This window comes from Andrographis paniculata, unplaced genomic scaffold (assembly GCF_009805555.1).
Source record: "Andrographis paniculata isolate CXL003 unplaced genomic scaffold, ASM980555v1 Contig83END, whole genome shotgun sequence".
Taxonomy (NCBI): domain Eukaryota; kingdom Viridiplantae; phylum Streptophyta; class Magnoliopsida; order Lamiales; family Acanthaceae; genus Andrographis; species Andrographis paniculata.
In genome coordinates this window covers 2471249-2496999 of record NW_026137621.1, presented here as the reverse complement: position 1 = coordinate 2496999, position 25751 = coordinate 2471249, and the positions used below count along the sequence as shown (strand labels likewise).

Sequence of the window (25751 nt, the reverse complement as noted above, 5' to 3'; positions counted from 1 at the left end):
TCTTCTTCTCCAGCCAGTTTCACCCGCTTCTTTCTTTTCTTTTTTTTCCTCCAATTTTTTTTTCTTCTTCTTCATCTCCAATTGTTCTTTGAAGAATGAAGAGCAAAAGAATAAGAGAGAAAGAAGTTGATAGGCAGAAACTGCTGGAGCAAGGAAGAAGAAGGAATAAACAATTTTATTTTTCTTTCTCTATCTCTTTTTCTCCAATTTTTCTTCTGCAAGTTGTTTTTTCTTTTTACATTGATTTCAAATCTTAATGTCAAATTGAATTTTTAAATTTCAAGTATTTCTGGGTTTGGTAAAACAGAAGAAGAAATCGACAGTGAATAATAACTTATGCATTCTCATCTTCATGTCCATGTCCGATCAATTAATTGTGATAAATTTGGTAAAATTTATGTTGCTAAAGTTTAGCAGATTTAAAATAAAAAAAAAATAATGAGAAAGAAGAATAAATAAGAAGAATAAAGAAGAAGAAGAAATATATTATGGACCAAAAATCGCGTGATATACAATCCTAATAGAGGGGGAATTTGTTTGCAACATTTTACAAACCACAAGTAGGTTTTTTGGAGTTTTAGGACTACGGAAGTTTTCAGCCGATTTGGTAAACCACGGGGGTTTTTGCTGTTTTGCCTAAATAAATATATATCTTTATATATATAATTATGAAGATGTTGCACAATGCATTCAATCATGATCACTTTTTAGTGAGTGAGTGAAACCTTCACCTTCCATTTCACTATAACAAATTTACAATTCAGTTCACAATCCAACTACTAACTTATAAGTAAACTTAATTTTTATTCAAAGAAAACATACTTCCTTCACCAAAATGCACATTTCACAACAAACAAAACAACAATGGCAATGTGAGCCTTAATTAGTCACACAACAATTTATTGCACAAACACAACAACGTACCAAGGCCCGGGCCCGAGTCTTACGCCATTCGCTTTGCACGAACGCGAGCGACACCACCAGCCATCATGATATGCCGTTGCTTGTGGGAGAATTATTACTCCTTTGACTTGTCAGAGGTTGTTATTGCTTGGTTACTCCAAGAGTCATCCACAAGAGGTAGCTGATATTCATCGGGTTTGAGGGCCAAAGCAAAGTCCGGCAATGTTGGTGTTGCTTCTGTGTTACTGCACAAAACACACAATGAAGATATAAGCAAAACTAATACCACTGCTCGCAATTCATTTAAGTTAATGCCAAGTGAATTCTAACTTGGAGAAAGGGCTTACTTATCATGAGAGAGAAGATCCTGCTTCGATTGCACCTTGGAAGAAGTATCCTTCGGAATTTTTTCAGACAGATACTTCATTGTACCCCAAAGCGGAGGGCTCCTGCTCAAAACTTACGATATTAATGATCTCCCAGCACATTATACTAATCAAAAGAATGAAGAAGGAAAGGGTAGTGACTGTAAGGTTCAAAAAGTAATGAGTCACAGCTACAAAGGCAAATATACAGATTCCAGTTTAAATGATAGGTAGCCATTATACGAAAATCATGTAATTAAAATGTGGTGACAGTTTGGTGAGATTCTCTACTTAAAATGCCGATAATGTTTCATCAAAACAAGGATTACCTTGAGACAGGAATGGATGAATTGAAAGTTTCAGAAGCTTTCTTGCTTTCTTTAAGATATTCTTCTGCTGCTTTCAAAGAAGCAATGGCCATTCCATGAGACTTCTCTGTATTCCCCTCATCAAGAATTAGACCATGATAGTAGTATGCCGCAGCCTAGGAAAACATCAAAATCTTACGTTGGAGATTTTGGAATAGTACTGAATATTATGCATGCCAACTATAAGAAGTATTGTTATAATTAGGAGATTTCCTTCACGGATCTGTATACAGCTTAGCTACATCGATTTAAACTTGCAGGATATACTGAGGCAGATACAAGGAACTCTTACACTCTATTTACTTATGTTTTCAATTTTGTTTACATGCTATTCATCACCAATTTCCTTTTCGAAAAATATTACATGGAATATACATTTTTCATTTAAAATATTAAATCAAGAGCATATTTTCATTCAAAGCATCACATCCAACGCTTATTTATATTACATCAAACACCTACTTTCTATTCAACCTTTTACTATTTTCAAACCAACTCAAAACTCCTAACTTATCTCATTCGCAACCTTAGGTAAAAAAGGGTATGGAGTCCCTAACAAAAGGCCAGGCTCTGCTTGAACAAAGATTCTAGCAGCCATAATTTAAGGAAGAATCTAACATACACGCAATTTATTTACACCTGTTGAAGAGGGAAACTTGAAACAAAAAAAAAAAAAAGAAAGAGAGAAAAACAGACAGGAAGACTGCTGCATACCTTCGCCTCAACATATTTCCACTTAACAAATAGTCCATGCTTTTGTCCCCAACCATTTGCCAGAGGAAGGTTGGTAATGTTATCTTGTGCCTACAAAAAGACAAAGGCGGTAACCCATCTTCAGATCGATTTACTTTCAGTTAGAAAAAGATGATGCAACTACAAATAATCCATGGCAATCAACAGAAATGATGTGGCAAAGGATGATAACCAGGCAACCATACTGCATCTCTTATGGTTATGAATTACCTTACCTTAAATCAATCCAACTAGAGGTGACATCAAGTTCGTAAGAGATGCCACACCAGTAAATTAGTCAATAATCTAAGATAATTGATTTGTTTTTTGATAAGAAGTGGTCTGAACATCGACGCATCCCTTTGGTTAGACAGTGAGTACTTTTACATATTATTGTCCAATAGAACTTAATAAACCCCTATTCCCTCTTGCTTTCTTGTATTAGATTATCCATAAATTCAATTGCACAGGAATGCCTACTCTATAGCAGACCTCAACTTAGATATCTCCATGGTTCCAGTTCAACAAAAATAAGAAATAAATAATATTACAAAAAAAAAAGGAACCACAAACAAAATGTATATGTACAATTTTTATTCTCGTTCTGGTTGATACAGTTAGCTCTAATTCATATGCTACTATGCTAGTCTAATTGATTTTATTTTTTTTAAACTAGGATATCTACCATACTAATAAAATTTTACATGAAAATAATGCCATAGATAAAAACTCTAAAAATAAAAAATAAAATATACCATAATAGCTATTGATATAAAGCAAAAAATAATTTAAATTGTACTGAATTTATGATAACTATTTTGTAAAGAAAAAATTAGACACAATTATTGGAACTTTTTTTAAAAAAAATAAAATCATATTAGCTATTGAAATGCATTTTAAATATAAAAATTAAATTCATTGAGAGAGTAAAAATCATATGCACATCAATCAACATACAAAACATAATAATATTTATTGACAAATTACATAATATATAAGTATTATTTATTTCATAATCCCAGAACAGGATCAAACATCATGTTCTAATTTCAGTTTTTTGGGTACTGGAACCAAAAAATAATATTCATCTTCAGTTCCAATTCGATCCATTCCAGTTCCTAAATCCAACTTGAAACATGGGTACCGCCATGTTAGTTTGAGGAACATCACCCATATGCCACATTTAAGGTGAGAAACAAGAACGAGAAGTAAGGCGTATTTGCACAGAGTATTACAAAAGGGGGAAAACAAACTTGGCAAACACATGGTAATAATGATATTCCTCATAAAAAGAACAATACCATGCTATAAATCAGGCTTTTTAGCACCAACAGACGAGCATGGTTAAAGCATCTCCGAGCAAAATATTGTCATATAATCAAGGCTACGTGCAAGCCAACTGAGAGAACCAAAATATAGAATATCTATTTGTTCAGCAGTAGGCACAAACAGTAAGGAAATGAGCAATACCTGCTGCCAGTATTTGACCATCTCGCATGCAAGTCTTCTTTTCACAGCAAGTGTGGCCTTTGTACTGTCTATCGCAACCCCAAGCTGAATGTCGACACTCTGGTGAAGAGAGGAATATCATCCAAACAGAAGATAACTTGCTACAACTTAAGCAATCATTACTGGTTTTAATTATCTTGCAAGTAAGGAAAATTCACGACCTCAGATGCTTCAACTCATTTAATAACCTCAATCAACATTTTCACTTTCAATTTCATCAAGGTTGTGTGCACTGGATCAGTCACTATTCCTACTTTTATTAGCCATAAAGAAGTGGTAGACAGTAGTTTAAAATGCATCTTCTCAGAGATACAATTATGCAACTTGAAAATGCTGCATCTATCTATGTAAAGGTGATGTGTGAATGGCTGAGAATGTAATATTTACTTACCTGCCCTATTGCTTGTAGGCAGAGTGCCCGCAGGACTCCTTCTGCAAGGTCCACTGGGAGGTTTGTCCTGGAAAACACAAAGTAGAAAGGAGTGAATCCACCACAGCAGAGATTGCGCAATTTGGTGAAGTAGCTATAAACAAGATACCTAAGTACATTAGGCAACTGTGGGAGAACATTGGAGAGAGCACAGTCAAGGTAGCCAGCAGCCTTTAAGAGCAAATCGATAGAAGATCGCCGACTCTCTGTTGGCAAGGGCAAGATCTTAGCAGAACAATAACTGATTGAAGCATACAGTTGGAAAATTAGCATCTACAAAAGAGGTTCAAAAGCTCGTCTACATCTAAAAATTAACCAATACCGCGGCCCCCCTTCATTGTCAATTCCATCCACATTTGCCCTCATACACCTTTGACTATGGATGAAGCACCCAAGAATCAATGCATGAAAACCAATGTTCCCACTAAAAATACCCTTATTCCACACTTCCAAGTCATCCCACATTTTCTTTACCATAAGCCTCCAAGAGAGTACTTAGAGACAAAGTCAAGCATATCTTACACAATATTCTTGGTTTTACTCAATTCTTAAAAGACACCCCCAAAGTATCACTAGCATAATGAATTTCTCGAGCCCCATATCCATCTCCCCAAAGAGATCTTAAGGAATTTCGCTCTCTAGCTTTCCTTCTGACGCCGGTCTTGCTTAAAATGAGTAATCTACTTTTCATGATCATCAAGCACACCCACTTCAATCTCATTATCACTTGCTACCAGTAATTTACTGGCAAGTCTTCTAACCTCAACTCTCTCATGTGATCTCTCCTTTACCATCCCCTCAGTTTATCTAAGCTGCCTAATTTACATATGCTATGTGCTGGTAAGTGTGGGAAGCAAAACATACGAGGGTCCTCTTATGTAAAAACTTTGTTACAATTAGAAACAACAACCCCCATATATGCTATCAGCTTTTACTAGCAAGGCATAGGGAATAAATGAATCCTAGGGCATGTAATTGAACAACTTAGAACAATCTGGACTCTGTTTGGATTATTTTACCATAATTTTCAATTATTACAGCATTTGTTCAAGCGTACAAACATGCAAATAAAATATTTGATAACCTTCACGTCTGGTCCTAACATTATAAAATGTGCCTTTCAAGATAATTCTTAAGTCTGATTGCAGAATGCCCGAAGATGCATTACTAACAGCAAAAATTAACTTTAGAAAAAATAAAGAGGGAACGAAGCCTTGAAAATTTTTGGGAACACATCAACGGAGAGAAAAACAAGATGCATAAATTTTCGATAAAATATCCGGAGTTAAAATCACAGCTTTTGTCAGTACACCTACCTTCAGATACTTTTGGCTGATAACCATCAGCAGATGCTTTTGGAAGGAGTAAGAGATTTGCTTGTAATAAGGATACTGTTGCCATCAAGTGTAAAACAGATAACACTTCATACCACGCATTAGACATTGAGGTTTCCTGGAGATATACACGAAGATAATGAGATGACAGAATGACTCAGAGGAGAAAGTTTTGGTCTTAAAAGTGGGAATCTTAGCTTCACCTCTGCTTCATCCTCTTGATTGACCCAAACAAACTGTACTTTGTGTTGCAAAATACTGCCTACAAAACAGTTAATGCTCAAAAAATTTGAATTTCAAGGAGATCTCAACAAGTGGAATGCATCGTACATTCTTACCATCTTTAACCAATCCCAGAAGAACAGGTAAATAGTCTTCTAGAGCCTGAAGAAGATCTCCAAGCATGGAATCTCCTGCAGAAACAGATGGAATGTCATCAAATCAGAGGGTATACATATTGTTAAAACATTCAGACATACTACAGATCATACAAACCATGTTGAGTAGCTGTTTTGCGTCTCGTTCTTGTAATCGTTGCAACCTCTTGCCCTACCAATACAACTATTCTGGTTCTAAGAGCAGAGAGGCGTTCCACTAAGCTTTTAGTTAGACAGTCACCCAGCGACTCAGAGAAATCAACAGGCTTGGGAATCCGTATCCCAGGAAAAAATACCGTGAGCTCCCCAATGTATGCTGGTATCCTTCGGTTTCCACTTATTTCTGTTGGAGTAGAGAAAAGGCATCCCATTTCCCTCAAGTTCTTTAATCTGTCAACAAAACCATCTCTTTAAATGGACCACAGTAAGCATGAAGATATATCAATAAGGCATGATCAATAGATGTACATATTCATCCATTTCTTGTCCATGGCACGCGAGACAGCTAGATTTTTTCAGAACCATCCACAAGATAACAATAAAAAATTGAAAAGATTCAATACTATCAACTCAACTCAGGAAAAAAAGAAAAAACAAAAGTCAGCAGATTTAAGGCAATACTTAATAGACAAAAAATCTCAAACAGTGTATTATTTGTATTAAATAAGAGGGGGGAAAAAAAGCGCTTACCAAAGTCTTTAATGATCAAGTGCATATAGTTTAGTCAATCTCTGACATTTCTCGGCATTAAAACCCAATCAGCATCAAGACATTGAAAACAATAAATCATCAAAAAGAAATTAACCAAAAAGAGCAAACAAAAGAATAAAATGTCACAATAAAATCATGTGAAAATGTCATCTCCCTCAGCGCTTACTCTTTTTCAGACACCTCTAAATGCAGTCCTTCTCAATCTAACCGCGACCCTTTTCACCTCTCAACTATTTGAACAAGTAAGACTTCACCATGCTTAAAATTCCTCATTAATTAGAAGCTTTCGAGCCAAGCAATATCATGAGTAAAGAATCACCAATGCTACGCCCAAACAAGCAAACAAAGAATACAAGCGAAGCTACAATTTTCGGTGTCCATAAGAAATAAATACCAAAACAACAATAATTATAAAAAAAACCCCAAAATCACTGACAACAACAATAGACAGAACGGAATCTGCTTCAACTCTTAATAGCTAGGCTTTAAAAGAACTCAGCTGAACGATTAAAGGAAAACAGAAGCCTAGTCAAAATTAGCGAACCTGGCAACTAAAAATTTCCATCAGAACAGCGTTGTTCAAGGGAGAAAACCCAGAAAGCCATGATTGGTGTTGGTGGGGAGAGAAGTTGAATGGAGTCCAGCAAAATTCAAAGCTAGTAGACCTGTGTCCGATGGTAGTGGGAATTACCTACAGAAGAGGGGATTGCAATTTGCAGAGCGATCTGATGAAAATAGCCTTTTTGTTTTTGTTAGGAACTGTGAATTGGAATCAAATTATTCTCTCAGTTGTCAATTTTCATTTTAGTTTCCATAAATTTCAAATTTTGAAAATTATTTCAATCTAAACATACGGATAAATTTTTTATAAAATATTTTAAATATATAATAGACGTTTGGACATAATATATTTTCTCCCTCCATAAACTAATATTCTACTTTTCTATTAGACATCTAACAATTATAGTACTATTTTTTTAAAACATAAATTTTATATTTTTATCTTTTAATTATTTATTATTTTTAATCTCTGTTATAAAACAAATTTGTCAATACAATCACCTAAAATATCTTGGAAATATACTTTAGACAATAAAAATTGAATTGAGGGAGTATTTAAAATATTTTATTTTTTGAATTTATTAATGAGATAAAATCATAAAAACAAATTAGAATTCATCAACGGTTTTTGAATTATAAATACTATTAGAAAATTTTGAATTTAAATTAAATTTTTAATATAATATAATAATTAATCCTATATTTAAAAAATTGAATAGTCAACATAGACAAACACACCCAACTCCAAAAACTATTATCTAAACTAAGAGTGTATTTTTTTAACAAAATTTTTACAGCATTATTTTTTTTACTATCAAAATATATATATATATATACACCCCACAGTATATAATATTTACTTTGTTGGCTCTATTAATTAATAATGTAATATAAAATTATATTGTAAAATTTCAAACTAGAAATATTAGACGAACACATTTTGATAGATATGTTTGGCCAGTGGTTTACAAGGTATTAGACTCGGCCGAGGGTTTACCCAGTGCGTATTTGAGTAGCTGCTAGTTTGCAAGGTATTAGGTTCGGTCGGGAGTTTAACCAGTGCGCACTTGAAAAAAATAATGTATATATATAGTACTTTATTTGTCTCACTTATTATGTCCACATTTCCATTTCCGTTTGTTCTACTTTGTCATTTTCCTTTTTTTAGAAAAAAATTATACACTTTAATCTTATTTTAAAAAATTTAATTTTTAATTTTTAATTTTAATTATATTAATTAGTTATCTTAATCTTAATCTTAATCTATAATTATTTTTATTATACTATAATTATTTTCACTAATAAATTTTTAATTATTTACTAATTATATTCCTTCTAAATTCTCGTGTCTACAGTAATGTGGACAAAATATCCGAGACGGAAGGAGTATGTATATATGTATGTATGTGAATGTATATATATAAATACTACCTCCCTCCTTTTCGAATGGGTTTTTGGAGTTTTTGTAAAAAAAATAAGAAATAATAGTAGTATTTTATTGGTTAGTGGAAGTGTGTAAGAGATTTTGCTATTTTTGTCCTTCGATTTTTTGTATAGAATAATTGTATATGTAACGATATGTTTGTAATTTAAATAAAAGTTAAAGAACATTTTGGTATTAGCGTATGATCATTCTTTCTAAAATTGATACTTTGAAATATGACGGACGAAAATAGTAAAAATAATAGTACTTTAAATTGGAATTAAGAAAATAATATATATCATATATGATATATATATAATGTATATATATGACTTTGTGTGAGGAGAGACCTAATGGGATTTGATAAGGATGGAGCAGGTAGTTTTCTACTATTCAAAATTAAATAAAATTAAATAAAATTAAATATCAAATCAAATACTTCTTTAATTCAGTAATTGCACCTTATATTTAACATAATAAATACCTTTAAACTTACAATAATACAAATTTTATTAATTTTATATTACGCATAATTGCACCTTATATTTAACATAATAAATACCTTTAAACTTACAATAATACAAATTTTATTAATTTTATATTACGCATTATGATATTCTTCTCGAATGTCAAAGGAATTGAGGGCTTTGTTACATCAGCATTCCCAATATGATATAAATAAATGTTGAGGTAATATTATAAATTTTACATTTATTTTAAATACTATAAAAATAAAAATATATATATGTTTAATTTGATATTTTTAGAGAAAAAATATTAATTGAATAATATAAATTCCACGAAAATCTCCAAATAAAATACTAACCTTTGTGACAAGTAAAATCAAACTTAAAAAAAAAGGTAAAATAAAATTGACACATTAAAATAGCAAAGAATAAGGCTATTGTTTGAGTTGTTACAATATAAAACTAAAATTATTTATTTTAATCTTAAAAATATGCATACATATATAGTTATATATAAATCATCACAAAAATTCTACAAATTTCTAAGCTAACACGGTTACTATAAATATAATATATTTTTTCTAAATATATCTTAACACTTTTCTTTAAACTAAAAGTATAATCGAATAGATTTGGATTTGCCAAAAGTGATTGAAAGTTATATAGCTAAGATCTTTTACAAACGAACTTAAATATGTTAAAATGGCCGAAAATGATGTACCCGGGATCATAGACTGGATCATAGTTGAAAACAGAACATTCAACACCTTTAAAATTAAAAACAAGACTCTTTCACTCTTAACAGAGCTAGAGTCGAAAAAAGTGTCCCTCATTCACAACGAAACTACTTAGAGTCAGAAACAAAACGTGTTTGCTCTTAATAGAGTTAGAGTTGTAAACATGACTTTTAACGAAATTAAAATCGAAAGTAGAACTCTGACGGTAAAGATCGAAGTGGCAGCGACGAAGACGGCATGAAGATGATAGCATGAGCGTTGATATAAACATATACATCAATAAAATATATGAAATATAACGGGTCATTGATGTATCCGAAGATAATTTAACTTTAATACTTGTAGTAATATGAAACTAAAATTATCTATTTCAATTATAAGAATATTTATAATGATATATAAATGTCTTTACAAGACAAAAATTCTACAATCTTTTGAATTAAATTATAAATATATCTTAATATGAGTTGCACAGTAAAAAAAACCCCAAATCGGGGTTGCTCCATGCTTGGCCGACATAAATACTGCAGTCGGTAGTTATTTGACAATTTGTTTTTTTTTTTTATTTAAAATATAAATTTCTTGTACGCCATGCAAGAATCCAATAATATAAATAAATATAAACTTCAAATATATATATATATAGATATAATATAAATTCATAATCAAATTATACTATTATTAATTTTAAAAATACACATTTATATTATTATTGTTACGGAAATTTCAGAAAATTAAAAAGAAGCAAGCAATGATACAAATTGGAGGAGAGATGTACTATTTTATGTAAAATTGCACAAAAAATATACTTGAAATTAAAATTTGTGTTATATTGTTAAAATTAAAATTTAATTATAAAAGTACATGGAGTAATAATTTAACGATGATTAGATGTAAAGAATTACATTTTTACGTGATTATTTATTTTAATATTTTATAAAAAATATATTTTAATTAAAAATAATGCAAAATAAATAGTATCAATTCTTAAACATGTAAACACTAGAAAATTAATAATAAAATCTCAATTTCATATCATTAATATTCTTAATATCTAACAATTACTTATGTTACTCCATCAATCCCAACTCTTATGAATATAGTATTTTTCTTTTAATTAGTGACAATATGTATGATAATTTTGATGTTTTTAATTTTGATTTTTGTATTTTCGTCCACTTATATTAATAAGTTGATATTTTTTTTTATATTAATTTTTATATTACAATATAGTACAGATTAAAAAAAAAATATTTCTATTAGTGTCTTATAATACAAATTTAATAATATTATAAATATGAAAATATTTTTAATGTATATAAGTAGAATTATGCAAAAGATAAATATAAACTTATGAAGTGGACAAAGAGAATATAAATTAATTATATGTGTAATGATACGTTTGTCATTTATATAAATATTAAAGAGTATTTTGATAGTAATACGTTACAATATTAATTTTAGTATAATAAAAAATAAATATTTTTTCCTTAAAATGATAAAAATACTAAAAAAGAATACTTTTTTCTTAGTTGAAATTTATGCTCGGAACACGAGTTTTAAATTGAATAAAAAATAATTAAAAAAAAGTTGTAGGAAAAATAAAGATAAAAATGTTTTTATAACAAAATAAATTGAATATAAATTTAAATAATAATAATAAAGTACTACATACTATTTATTATTGGATAATTATTGCATCATTCACACCAAAGACAATTTATTGAAAATATATCAATTTATTTTAAGCGATGAAAATATATTCACAATACAAATAATAAGAGTTGCCATAAGGTCCTTATATAAACCCTAATATTCCAATCCAGCCCCAGATATTTTTGGGCTCCTTTACATATTCAGCATCTCTGCCCTATTTCCCAAATTCCAAATCGGCCCCCATTTCTAGGGTTTTCCTCCATCGCCCCACCAGAACCTTTTTTTCACGCCATTCTTCCATCCTACTCCGGTGAGCTTAGCTTCCTCTGCTCCCTGTATCCGGCCTTCGTTGTTCAATTCAATCTCTTCGTGTAACTGATTTTCTGTTTTTTTGATGAACTGAATGATGTAATTGATGATATATATGTGAAATTCCACTGCCTGCATTTGTCAATTGTGTGTTATGAGCATGTTCCTGCAGTTGCTTCGATCAATTAAAAATCTCATGTTATGGATGGACTTGTTTTGTGGCTCAACGGTAACCAGTTTCATTGTCGTGTTAATGCTTCAATTCTCTTCCTTTCTCTGTTTCAATTCTTTTATTTTTGTGGATTGTACCGTTTTTTCATCAGAGAGATAATTTGATTTCGCGCATCACTGCGTTAGCCTTAGATTTTGAGGCGTGTGTGTTTGCGTGCGTTTCTTTATGGAATTTTTTTGGTGATCCTTGATAATGGTGATCTGGACTATGAAAGAGAATTGATTTACTCTGTAATATCATGATTTTATGATTCAGAGAGACAGAGAGTGCATAACGGACTTATACTACGATCTTAGGTATAGAGTTGGCATTATTGATTTAATTTTGCAATGTACTTGGTTTTGTGTGATCTTACCATGTGTTGTTTCTAAGATATCTTTTCCATTTAATGGTGTTTTGAGTGCAAAATTCTGAAAAAAAAAATTAAATTTTGTTTTGGTATAGTTTTTTATTTTATTTTATATTTCTTTTCGATTTTGATTTCTAGGGTATACGGGCTCGAACGGTAGACCTTTATTGTCCTAAGTGTAGTTGGGCACGACAAAGTTAGGTTATACTTGCAAGTGATGTATTTTAATTTACAGTGAGGTAGTTACAAATTTACAATAACAAACATAGTGATTATTGGTGGATTGGGGATTATGGCACTCAATTGGAAAGTGTTGCACAATGCAGCACGTGCCCGTTTGTTTCACTAACCCTGCAATTAAGAGCCTCAAGCCACGATATATGCCACGTGTATAAAGTTTGCCCTTTATACATATATGTATCATGTTTCTGTTATTAATTGAGGAACTTGTATGATGGAATGCTCGTCAGTTGGATGTCCACCGGTTAACTTTCATGCTAGATGGTGATCAAGGAAGCTTTGTAAGTCAAAAACGATAGATTAGTGTCTGCTTATCCATGAACTTTTTGTATACTAGGTGATCATGCTCATATTTCATGCTATAGCTGTTCCGCTTGTTTGATCTCCCTTAGGGTCTGTCAGAACCGTTCTAAACATATATATTTCTAATTGCATAACAGTCCTTATTCTGGAAATATGAAGGCAGACATTTGCTTTTTTCCGTAAAATTTAATCTAGAAAACACTAAAAAAGGATTAGCATTTTTTATAGGTAGTTTTTTATATTCAAAGCGACCATCCACACACAAATACTATGATAGTGTGGTGGTCCATCTCCCCTTCCCTACTTAACCGTATTGAAGATTCATTTAGTTAAAGCAGCTTCATAGGAATAAGAACAATGTGGTATACTCAGTATTGTTATATCTAACTGCAATTTAATTCACAAAATTTTGAATGTGCAATGCCAATATCATTTGATAGGCTTAAATAGACATTTTGGGTATCATGTTCTCATTGTTTACTGTTGGGTCATGATTGTGTTATAATTACTTGTCAAGTTTGTGTTTTGCTCGGCAAATTACATGCATGATACTTTTTATGATCTGAGATTAATGTGCTCGTGCCAAATTGAGTAATGCTAGAACAGAAGGATCAAACTCTGGTTTTCGTGCGACAGTTCTTCCCAAAGGAAATGAAAAAAATAAAGTCTAATTAGTGCAACAGTCTTTTCCCTTTTTCAGACCTCTCTCTCTCTCTCTCTCTCTCTCTCTTCAGATATATATATATATATATATGTGAATGCCACTCTGATTTTAGTAATGAGTCATGCTGTGGAAGTAGAATACAAGACTGTGACGTCTATTTAGCTGATCGATTCCTTGTTCTTGGTTTTCTTGAAGATACTTTCCATGGCAAAGGGGAAGCTTATATTAATTTGCCAATCTGGTGGTAAATTCATTACCAACAGCGATGGTACCTTGTCTTACGAAGCTGGAGAGGCTAATGCTGTAAATGTCAATCATGACACCCTATTCGAGGACCTGAGGTTGAAGCTAGCAGAAATGTCTAATTTGGATCAGAAAACAGTTTCGATTAAATACTTCCTTCCAGGAAACAGGCGGCATCTCATCACTTTGAGAAATGAAAAAGACCTAAAGAGAATGTTGGGTTTCCATGAAAATTCAGTGACTGCTGATATTTTCGTGGATGGAAAAGAAGGATTCGATCATGATGCTGCAAAATTAGAGTCTAGCAGGTATTTAACACAATTCCATATTTAGTATATAGCAGTAGCTCTTTTTTTGCATTATGAATACTTTTTGGTGTGTTTGTTTGTGGGTTTGAATTTTTTAATAGTAAAAAGTTGAATTTAAATAGTTGTTTGATGTGATATAAATAGATGATGTGGTGTTTTGAATGTAAAATAGATTTATAATAATGGAGAAAAAAGAAAAAAGGAAAAGTAATGGTTTTATTTGATATTTTGGAAGAAAAACAAAATCTGAATAGTAAAAGTTAAAACCCGCAAAAGAACACAACTTTTTTATGTTTTAGTTTGGACTCGATACGTATATTAACAGAAGCGAGGATGGGGAAGGTAATGAAGACTAATATACGCATATCTGTGGCTTTGTAATAATTAATTTTCTGGCTATCTTCTGTTCCGTTACACATTTGTTGGTTGCTATATATGTCAGCTGATTTATTTGTTCTCGGGTACGTCTTCCATAAACACATGATGATATACTTGCAGGGACAGTAGCGTGAAGCTTGCCGAGACAGTAAACCATATTTCGATACCTGCCTCTGCTTCTACTCTGGTCGCTGATAATGTTAAGAGTCCAGATTGCCATACCGATGCTTCACCTGATGATACCGAACCACCTGTTTGTATCCCTGCCGATGTCTCAAGCCATGACCAGCCACACTCTGCTGCACCACTTTCTGAACACGATACTGAAAATGGTGCCGACTATAAGCCACTGTTGTTCGTCAATTCTAACGCTGATCAGAGCCCAGGTGGTGTAGACATGAATGGTAGCCCAGCAGATACTGTCAAGAAGCGGAGGCGCACTGCATCATGGGCACTTGGTTCCCTCGGGACGACGATAGTTTCTGTTTCCGAAAACGACGGCAGCAAGCGAAGGAGGAAAAACAACCAGGAGGACCAAAACGACGACGCAGTTGCAGGAACGAATGATCTCGAAAATCCGTCCACCGTATCTTTCTCGGCCGATTCTTTACCGGAAAAGTTAGTAGCCTCGTGGAGAGACTGCATTACAGGCGTCGGACAGGATTTCAAGAGCGTGAAAGAGTTTCGACAGGCGCTGCAAAAGTATGCTATCGCTCACCGGTTTGTCTATAAATTGAAGAAGAACGACTCTAATCGTGCAAGCGGTATCTGCGTCGAAGAGGGCTGTTCTTGGAGCATCCACGCCTCGTGGGTTCTTGCTTCTCAGACATTTACAGTTAAGAAGTTCAACGATTCGCATACCTGCGGAGGGGCGTCTTGGAAGCACGCTCATCCCGCGAAGAAGCTGTTGGTAAGCGTTATTAAAGATAAGTTACGGGATTCTCCGCACCACAATCCGAAGGCTATTGCTCAAAGCATTTCGCAGGACTTTGGGCTCGAACTAAAGTACACACAAGTACGACGAGGTATCGAGGATGCTCGGGAGCAACTCCACGGTTCGTACAAAGAGTCGTACAATCGCTTGCCGTGGTTTTGTCGGAAGTTCGTCGAGATGAATCCGGGTAGCGTCGTCAACCTGATTACTAATGACGAGAAAAGACTCCGGTACCTTTTCGTCTCGTTTAATCCCTTTGTCCGAAGCTTCCAGACTGCTTGCCGGCCTATTCTCTTCCTCGACGCCGTATCTATGAAGTCAAAATATCAAGAGAGCTTGTTACTAGCGCTCGCCGTCGACGCCGACGACAGATTCTTTCCGGTCGCGTTTACGATAGTCGATTCTGAAAACGAGCACAGTTGGCATTGGTTTCTCGAGCAGCTGAAATCGGAGGTAACGACTCCCTCGCCGATAACTTTCGTCTCGGATATGGAGAAGGGACTAAGCAAATCGTTACACGAGATATTCCCGAATCATTATCACGGTTACGATATTTATCGTCTTACGGAAAGCTTCAAGAGTAACTTGAAGGGTCCGTACCATGGCGAAGGACGAGGCGTCTTGCCTGCGAAATTTCTCGCCGCGTCCCGCGCAGTTCGACACAGTGCTTTCCGATCTTCCATGGAGCAGATGAAACAGATTTCGTCGAACGCTTATGACTGGGTGAATCAGATCGAGCCGAGAAGCTGGGCGAGCTTCGCGTTCTGCGGCGAGCAGTACAATCATGTCGTACAGAATGTCGCGGAACCGTATGCGAAGCGGATCGACGAAATCCAGGATTCGACGATAACGCAGAAAATCGAAGCCGTGGTTAAAATGATTGAAGAAATGATCATCGGTCGTCGGACGGAGTCGAGCCAATGGACATCGAAGCTGACGCCGACGAACGAAAACAAGATTCGAGCGGCGAGCCTCAAGGCTCAAGGGCTGAGAGTGTTCATCTCGTCCGACGTACTCTTCGAGGTTCACGACGACTCGACGCACGTCATCAATATTGAGCGGCGGGAATGCACTTGCCTCGAGTGGAAATGCAACGGGATCCCGTGCTGCCATGCCATCGGCGCGTTCAACTACTTGGGGAAGAATGTGTACGAGTACTGTCCGAACTACTGCAGCGTCGAGAGTTTCTGCCTGACGTATTCCGAGCCGATCAACCCTGTCCCCGATTTTTCGAAAGAAGATTCCGATCTGGGCGAGGTGCAAGTGCTTCCGCCGGCAGCTGTGGCTGCCCCGAGATCGACGACGACGACGACGACTCAACAGAAGAAGGAACAAACGAAAACGACGATGACTGCGGCGGAGGATCCCGACAAAAGGACCGTTACTTGCTCGAAGTGTAAAGAGGCTGGGCACAATAAGGCTTCGTGTAAAGCCGTTTGATTGTGTTTTTTTGGCAATGTAAAGAGAAAACTATTAAGTACAAATTTCATGTACATTACTATAAGTAGATGGATATGCCAATTTAAGAGATAGGGTTTATTGGAATATTATCTAAGAATTAGACAGTGGTTCTTCTGGATAAATGATTTTTTTGTTACATATGTTTTTATATATATATATATATATCTTTTATCAAAATAAAAAAAAGCCTCACACGTACTAAATAAATTTTTTTTTAACAGATCTGAAGAAAAGTTGATAAAATTGAGGCTGTCTATTCTAATTGAGGCTAAGTCCATTATAAATTGCAACGTAATAGCTTCATTTCAGAGATTAATAATAAAATTGGAACAACAGCTACCTTGCTTTTTTATTTCGTAAACCATTTTATTTCATTTTTTTTAATTAAAAAAAATATGTTGACACATCATGTCCACGTCATCTTTCAAAGGCTTTTTTAACATAGGTCATTGTAAATGCTCGAGAAAGAGAGCGTATATATAGAGCTTGTATATAAAATCTTCTATCGTAAATCAAGGTTTCTATTCTTTATTGTCATGAAATTTTATGTGCACTGACTTTCTTTAAGATGTTAAAATAGTGCGACCAATTTTAAGACTTCAATCTGAGTAAATTTTCAGTCAAATCTAATAGCTTGTAAATAAGACCAAAAAGTATCAAAAATTTGAATTTATGATTTTATGATTACGAATTCACTCCACATTAATAGCTCATTTTTTACGGGGATCGCTAGAGTAATAAGTTACCTTCCTTACCTGCACAAAATAAAACAAAGAAGTTAATTCAAAATTCATAACAACTGCAATACAAGATTAAACCCATATCTAAATATTGCTTTCAACAATACTCGTCTCAATAGTGTTGTTTTATCATTTTTTTTTTTAATTTTAGAATAATAGTCTTATTTTTATAAAAAAAATCATATCACCGTAAAATTATTACTATTTTCTTTATTATTATTACATAAATATCAATTTTTTTATGCTTAAATTAAAATACACTTACCAGGTAAATAAAAAAAATTTACTCCTAATTTCCACTCATTATCATTATAATAACATTTCTTAAATCTTATGCCAAAAAAAATATTCATTTTTTTGGGACGAATATAGTATATTATAGTGTACAATCTTTATACACGTCCCAAACCTAAGAAACGATCAAATTATTTTTCTATTTTTCAAATTTGATCAATCATTTTTAATATGTATATGTATTTATGAATATATAAAAAATTAAATTTATGTTAATATTTGGTGTTAAAATTTGTAAAGTAACTATATCACTTCGACTATGTTATATCAGCACACATGATAATACTTTAATACTAAAACAATCTTCAGCAATTATAAATTAGATATAAGATTTGTTTATATAAGCTTCAGCTAAATAATCAAATAATACTTGGAGCTACATTCAGGATTAAAATATATAAATATATATTATCCAAAGTTTGTAGCAAAGTATGTGCTTGGTAGCAACTGCAATGGTTGCAGTCTAAAAAGGCTTCCAAATTTATTAAAAAACTGAATATTTTAATCTTAAATCATCGGCCTCCATTAAAATGAGCATAATGGTTCTTGAATTTTTTAAACGTAGAGAAACTTCATATGAATTTGTTAAGTTCTTCACCACACGATAATGAAAGAAACAAGAGACAATGGGTTTAAATATCCGACGCCTCATGTTATCTGCCACATATATTTCGCCTAATGTGACTTGTCTGTTGGGTCTAATTTATATGGTATTAAATTCGACCGAAGATTTACTCAGATGAGATAGAGGATAGGGAGAAAATTTAATAATAGAAAAACATAGAAAAATTTACCCACTATGCACTTTCGATACCGGTTAATGCCGCTGCCGTCTCTTTTTCACTCTAAAATTAGGCCATTGTGTAGCAATATAGAACCGAATCAAATTCAAATACATATTTAACCAAAAAATAAAAAATCAAATTAAAAATTTAGCAAATAATCTAATGACCAAAAAAATATAGCCCCACTTAAACCAGTTGCGAAGATGAACAATATTGTGGTCACGTGGTAGTGTGGGATTGGACTTGTAACCGTGAGGTCATGGATTCAAACCCCGACGCCTCAGGTAACCTACCACACATGGTTCGTCGTCTAATGTGACTTGCCTGTCAGCCTAATTTGTAGGGTATTAGGTTCAATCAAGAATTTATCTAGTACACACTTTTGAATAGCGACTACAGATTCTCACGTCATAATAATAATAATAAAAAAAAAAGAAAAAAAAAATCGATGTTGTGTGACAGTGCAGCCGCGGGGCAGAAAGATGGCTGGATGGGGTGAAACGAGTTTTAAGGTTTGAGTTGGATTTGAATTGAGCCTCATTGACTAATTTTACTAATAATTATAGATAATAATAATAATAATAATAATAATAATAATAATTTAATCTATACAGCAAAAATTTAAAAAATAATACTCCTTTCATCCTATATTAATAATCTATCCATTTTTCTATTACCCTTTCAATTTATATTATACAATACTATAAGGTTAATTTAGTCTTTCTACATTTATTTCCACTGTGCAAATAGATAAATATGGAAAGGAGGGAGCATATTGTATAAAAATATCCAGTTCGATTAACCAAATCAAAAAAATAATATTAAAAATCGAAATCGAATCGAACAAATATCAAATATACAGTATTTGTATATTCGAACTGAATTTGCTCGTTAACCGAAAATTCAATTTAGTTCGGTTCAGATCTACAATTTGGTTCGAATTTTTTGCCCGCCCCTAGCTCTAAGGGGTGGGCATCAGGTCGGATATTTCTACTTCAGGTAGATCAGGCTGTACACCTGAAATTTCCAGTAGTATTTTATATGGCCTGAACCTGACCCAAACTTTTCAAATACCTGAAAAGGCATCTTTGAATTCAAGTACCCTAATTTTTTTACTTTTATTTTATTTTTGTATTTAAAATATAGTTATTTACATTCGACAAAAATGGCAAAATCATCAAACTAAGTACAAGTCTTGATCCTGTAATGACTGTAGAGAACCTTCAACCTAAGTCTATGAATTGATCTAAGACATTGATTGTAGCCATTGCTGTAAACATCGGGTTTTATTACACATTCTATCAATAAAGAAGTGATACACGTGAATGCCAGATACCCGACTTCGAAGATGAATAAGTATATAGGATTAGGATTCAACTTTCGCATAAATGGGGTATGATAAAATATCGAACCAAATTCAAATTCTATCCAATAACTACTACTATACCAATCAGAATTAATGAATTGAGTCTAACATTAGTTGATCCAATTATAAGAATGTCATAACCAAAGGCATGAAAATCGACTAGGAAAAATGGACAGAAATCCGCAAGAACTTTCTCAAGACAAATAATACTTACTTTAGCGCTAGCAACGACTAAATATGTCCTACACAACATCGCATGGCAATCAGGCAAAGAAAAACAGATAAAAGGAGGATATTTACCTCGCATGTATAACTGAGGTTAAGTTTCATCCAATCAACATTTAAGTGCGTCGTGAACTTTCAGAGCTTACCATTATCGTTCACGCTTCTTCGCCATTCCCTATGGCTTCTCCTGATCTTCTGGCTTCCTCTCGTTCTGCAGATATATGAACTATGATCAGCATAGATATACAGATGAGCAAACCAGACCGTTAACTACAATGCCAGTTAAAGTATTACGAATGTTTTTGTCTTGGAACAAAGTCAATATTGAATACTGACTGGCTTTCTTTCTTGATTCTAATCAAATGCTTGTCAGAAAAAGGGGAAGATGGTAATCTGTAATGAGTAAATTTATGTTCTCGAATATGATAAATCACTTGAGCTGACACATAATTTGAATTAAATAGTTGTTTAATTCATGCCAGCAGTTAGGTTCATCTGAAATTTATTTTCCAGCAGAAGCTTCAAACACCATTAGAAGTTACCCATCCATTCTCACGTAAACTGTTGAAAATTTAAAGGAGTTTCTAATTACTAATGCACTATTCATGAAAACACTGATAAGCAACAAAGTGATGTCTATTCATGTAACTAAGAAACAAATTCATGTCACAAACATCCAAGAAAATAGTTGAGCAGCAATGTATTGGTGACATGGAAAATAATGCAAGTAGAGGCAAATCACCGTACCCATAAGTGTTAACATTGCTTTTTGAGTGCGTCGTTCAAGCTTGTCTAGTCTCTTCTGCACATCCCTCCTCAGGTCCCAATTAGGTTTCTTTGGAGCTATGTGTAGAAAGGGATCCTGGATCATGTCCTTGGCATTTAGAACTCATCAACAATTACATAATATAAAAAGAATAAAAATCAGGAAAGGAAGTCTATAGGGCTCCATTAAGCACCTCTTTCTTCTCTTCTGGAGGAGGATCAGCCACAACTGGATCTTCAAATTTAGGTAACACTGGCGGGGCAAGTTTACCCTCTTGTAGTAGCTTGTCATGAGGAAGGTAATTACGAAATTTCATATTGACATTTCTGCAAGCAATAAAAAGTAGTTATGCAAACTTAAATTATTACAAGCTGTGCTTCATTACACAATCATGAAGGAGACAATAAAGCATTAAGAACAATCCCAACATTTTTTCCAAAACTTCAGACATCAAGCCAAAGAGTGGTTAAGACTAAAGTGACTACAATTTACCTCATTATATTTATGGTGTTACCCTTTTAGCTTGCATATTGGGGTTTGGGGGTAATTAACACATCTATATTCATCACGGAAACATCCAATTACAATACTGGCACAATAACACCAACAAATGTGTGAAACCTTACCACATGATAATAACCTAAACAATTTTGCTAGACCATTAAAATTTCCATGGAAATTGTATTGAGAAGTAATGTATATGGAACTTGTGACGAGTCTATTTCTGTCGGGGGTCCTGGATATGTAACTACTCAAGATATCATCTTACCGCCTTATAGAGAAATCGTCAACAATACACAACATATAGCTAGCTTGACAGAGCCAATTAGTTTGTGTATAGGATTAAAACTCTAGAGAAATCACGGCTATCTTCGAAAAATGCCGCACAACTTGAAAGATGGAAGTTATCCTATAGATGGTGTATTCAATTCCTTAGGAGAATAACTAGAATTGTATTCAAAAGGATAAATCGATGGAATTAGACACATTGATATTATCCCACTGTCTAACCAGCTACATTTTTTGTGAAATTGTCTTTCTTTCGTATTTTTAGTTTTGATGTTTTGAGGTAAATGTAGTTATTGGATACGGTGATTGAATGCAAAATGGGTGTTAGATGTGATTTTTTTCCGAGGATAAATGAAAGATTGAATAGTAAAAGATTAGGGATAAATAGACCCCAAGATTCCAACTTATTTAACTAAATCATTGTAAAGCAGCCTTCAGTCCATCGTTTCTCCCATTGCATCTCAGGTGACTTACATTACAATATACCTTATTGAAAGTGCCAATAATACAAAATCCAAATTGCCTACTTATAAGACGGCATTTTTTATATTCCTTAAACAAAGCCATTCAAGAAACAAATACTGTCAGTGTATCAACTCTTGAAAATCTTACAACCACATTTGTAGCTAAACATGCCTCAGCACATCTCACAAACGTTAGAACAATATACCTTTCAAAATAAACAAAGTTCTAAAGAAATCAAGACAAACACACTGCCAGAAAGACGTAACAAAACTTGTTCATAAGAAACATAATACTATTATCATTAGATCTTAACTATAACATATAAATTCCATGAACAAAAACACGTCTGCATAATCAAATTTCAAAGCATACACGGAATGAAAAAATAAATAAATAAAAAAAAAAAAAAATCGACATCCTTCAGCAAGGCCTATTCCAATCGCGGAGTTTGTTATCACGCCAGTGCAGTCTAGCAAAAGTCGGAGCGATTTCTCGCAACATCACTAACGAAATTGGGTTAAGGGGGTTCAATTCGAGAGAGAAATAGCAGTTGAGAGAAAAATAAGAGAGACCAAGAATTGGGGAATGGAGAAGCAGAAACTTACGTCTCATCTTTATCTTCTTCGCCATTTTCTTCTTCCTCTTCTTCTTTTTCCGGCTCCAGGTATCGTTGTGGCTGCTGATTTTCAGCATCGTGACGAGGTTCGCCAGTTGATGCGTTATCATCGGGAGTGGTGAGGAGTTCCTGAGCAGCTTTTAGCGCACGAAGCCTCTCTCTGCGCGCTTCCGCCGCAGCCTGGACGGAATCCTCGTCTCCGCTGCCCATGAAAGCTTTAACTTCGGCGAAAGGTGAAGAAGGGTTTCTCTTTAAAAATTGTCTCGGCCGCTTCAATTCGAATGCAAAATTGTTAGAAAGAGTCCCCAAATTGACTCTTCAGCCTCAATGCCCTTTTCTTTTTTTTTTTTTTTTTTTTTTTTTTTTTTTTTTTAAGATAAAATTAAAATATAATACTTTCTCCGTCTACTTCTAAAATCACATTTATTTTTTTATTTAATATTAAAAATATTTTTATATATATAATATTTTTTACAAATATCTGTCTTATTTTATAATTTTTTTAATTTATATTAAATTTTGATATAATAAAATGTATTCATATATCATTGTAAAAAAACTAAATAATATCCATAAAACCGAACAGATATAGTAGTATTTTACTAGCATGAATTAATTAATTGTATATATAATAAATTTTTAATATAAAAAAATAATAATTTAAAATGACGCAGACGAAAAATATATATATATTTGACTTCAAGTTAAAATTCTTAATATAAATAATAATTTTTATATAGAATTCTTATTATTATTATTATATGTAAATATGTAGAGGATATATATTATTATTGTGTAATTATATTTATATACTCTCTCATTCCTATAAACATGAGTATTATTTTTTAGTTTTGTCTGTCTCAAAACTATTTTTTAGTTTTGTTTCAAAAGACTCAAAATGTATTTTTTTTAATTTAATAATTATTTAACTTATTTAATATAATAAATATTTTTATAATTTACAATATATTATATAAATATTATAATTTTTATATTATATCGTACTAATAGGAATATTTTTGTATTTTTTTACTACAAATTAATATAATACTAATATTAAAAAATTTTAAATACAAAAAACAAATGATACTTTTGTTTCAAAACGAAAATAGTATTACTTGTTTTATGTTAGATATTAATAAATATATAGTTAATATAAAAAAAATAAAAATTCCACCACTATCTATTAAATTTTTAATTCTTTTAAGAATATATTTTGGTATATATATATATATTCTATTTTTAATAATATTAATCGAAATAGATAGAATATATGTTATACTATATTTTATGATATATGGAGTACATATTTATATATATTTGTTATACTATTAATGAAAAAAAATTGATGGAAAAATACACTTATTTTCTTTTTTTTTTTTTTACTTTTAATCATTAGATTTTATATTAAAAAAAATTCTATAAAAAATATAATACTACATCAAATATTACTCTTTTCACCGGATAAATTAGTATATTTGGGTTTGACACGAAAATTTAAAAATAAATAAATATTTTATTAGAAAAGTAAAAAAAAGAAAAAAATAGTTCAAAATATTTTTTAAAATTTAATTAGAAATAAAAAGAATGAAAAGAAAGAATGCAATAAATATAATTGTATTTGTTGTAACTAAGTATTGAATGAAATATAAGTATTTAAATATTGACTTTGTAAAAATTAATAATAAAATAAATTTAACAGCGGCCAAAAAAATAATAAAAATAAATTTGACGGATAAAAAAATATTTTAATAAAAATTTTCGAATTTTAAGTCCATTTTAATATGAAAAGAAACACATTTGTTAAGTTGAGCTTTGTGGTGTATTCTTTTTGTTTTTTCTTTCTAACATATTTTTCAACAAAAAATTAATATATTACATACTTAATTATTTTTATATTACCTATACAATTATTTATACTTTATGTAAAAAATATATTTTTAAACTATTTTACAAAACAAACACGTGTTTCAGTATATTTGGAATGTAAAAATTTTAAATTTTAATAATTATTTGATATAATGTAAATAGATATTTGTTATAATATTTTAAATAAATATTGTATATAATATTATATTTTTTAAAACACAATAAAATAAATGAGTGTCAATGGTAAATATAGATATGTGAGAACACAATCAAATAAACTTAAATTTTTTGTTTAATATACTTTCTAATAGATAAAATTCTCATTCAAAATGACATGCTATTAAAAATTTATTTCTATCAATTTTAAATCAAAATTTTATTGCTTTTAAATAACAAATCAAAATTCATACCTTAAACAATACACTCTTTTTCAATAAATTTCAATAAATTATATAGATACGTTCTCCAATAAACTAACGTAATTTTGACAACTTGAAAGTGTTAAATATTACAATTGTGAACCTTTAAAGTAGAATTTGTTCATAAAATAAAAAAGAATTACATTGCATACCAGGGCCGGTATTGGGCCCGAGCGGGAATGGCGCCATGGTAAATATGAGTCTATTATATATTTATGTTATATATATAAATTAAAAGGATTATAGTTTTTGATAGTATAGTGATTAATTTTTAATATTAAGATCTTAAGTTCAAATTTTATATGTCTATGATATTTATAAATATTTTTTTATACTATTTTTTATTTAAAAAAATCCTAGAAAATTATTTTATTTAATTATAAATAAAAATATATTATTTATATATATTTAGAGGTCTATATT

At 32.0% G+C, this 25751-nt stretch overlaps 3 protein-coding genes across 6 annotated transcripts; 1 reads left to right on the top strand and 2 right to left on the bottom strand.

Annotated features, from left to right (window-relative positions):
- Positions 1-694: 694 nt before the first annotated feature.
- Positions 695-7492, bottom strand: LOC127241731 (uncharacterized). Of its 3 annotated transcripts, XM_051260906.1 has the most exons (14): positions 7274-7492; positions 6896-7053; positions 6709-6749; positions 6137-6408; positions 5980-6054; positions 5845-5903; positions 5624-5759; positions 4417-4513; positions 4269-4335; positions 3839-3937; positions 2351-2440; positions 1598-1752; positions 1251-1352; positions 695-1148 (listed from the first exon to the last, which is right to left on the bottom strand). In XM_051260906.1, exons 4-14 carry the CDS (start codon positions 6387-6389, stop codon positions 1019-1021), a joined length of 1263 nt encoding a protein of 420 aa, XP_051116863.1. In that variant the 5' UTR covers positions 6390-6408; positions 6709-6749; positions 6896-7053; positions 7274-7492; the 3' UTR covers positions 695-1018. The 3 variants fall into 3 exon arrangements, with proteins under 3 accessions (XP_051116863.1, XP_051116861.1, XP_051116862.1); XM_051260904.1 differs by lacking the exon at positions 6896-7053; XM_051260905.1 differs by lacking the exons at positions 6709-6749; positions 6896-7053.
- Positions 7493-11773: 4281 nt separating this feature from the next.
- LOC127241819 (uncharacterized) lies at positions 11774-17127 on the top strand. Of its 2 annotated transcripts, none has more exons than XM_051261043.1 (3): positions 11774-11883; positions 13866-14221; positions 14720-17127. In XM_051261043.1, the coding sequence occupies exons 2-3, from the start codon at positions 13875-13877 to the stop codon at positions 16971-16973; spliced, it is 2601 nt and encodes an 866-aa protein (XP_051117000.1). In that variant the 5' UTR covers positions 11774-11883; positions 13866-13874; the 3' UTR covers positions 16974-17127. The 2 variants fall into 2 exon arrangements, with proteins under 2 accessions (XP_051117000.1, XP_051116999.1); XM_051261042.1 differs by lacking the exon at positions 11774-11883 and adding an exon at positions 11890-12984.
- A 3128-nt stretch (positions 17128-20255) lies between these two features.
- Positions 20256-23341, bottom strand: LOC127241881 (uncharacterized). Its single transcript, XM_051261136.1, has 4 exons — positions 23030-23341; positions 21364-21496; positions 21152-21266; positions 20256-20615 (listed from the first exon to the last, which is right to left on the bottom strand). The coding sequence occupies exons 1-4, from the start codon at positions 23248-23250 to the stop codon at positions 20560-20562; spliced, it is 525 nt and encodes a 174-aa protein (XP_051117093.1). The 5' UTR covers positions 23251-23341; the 3' UTR covers positions 20256-20559.
- Positions 23342-25751: the final 2410 nt, after the last annotated feature.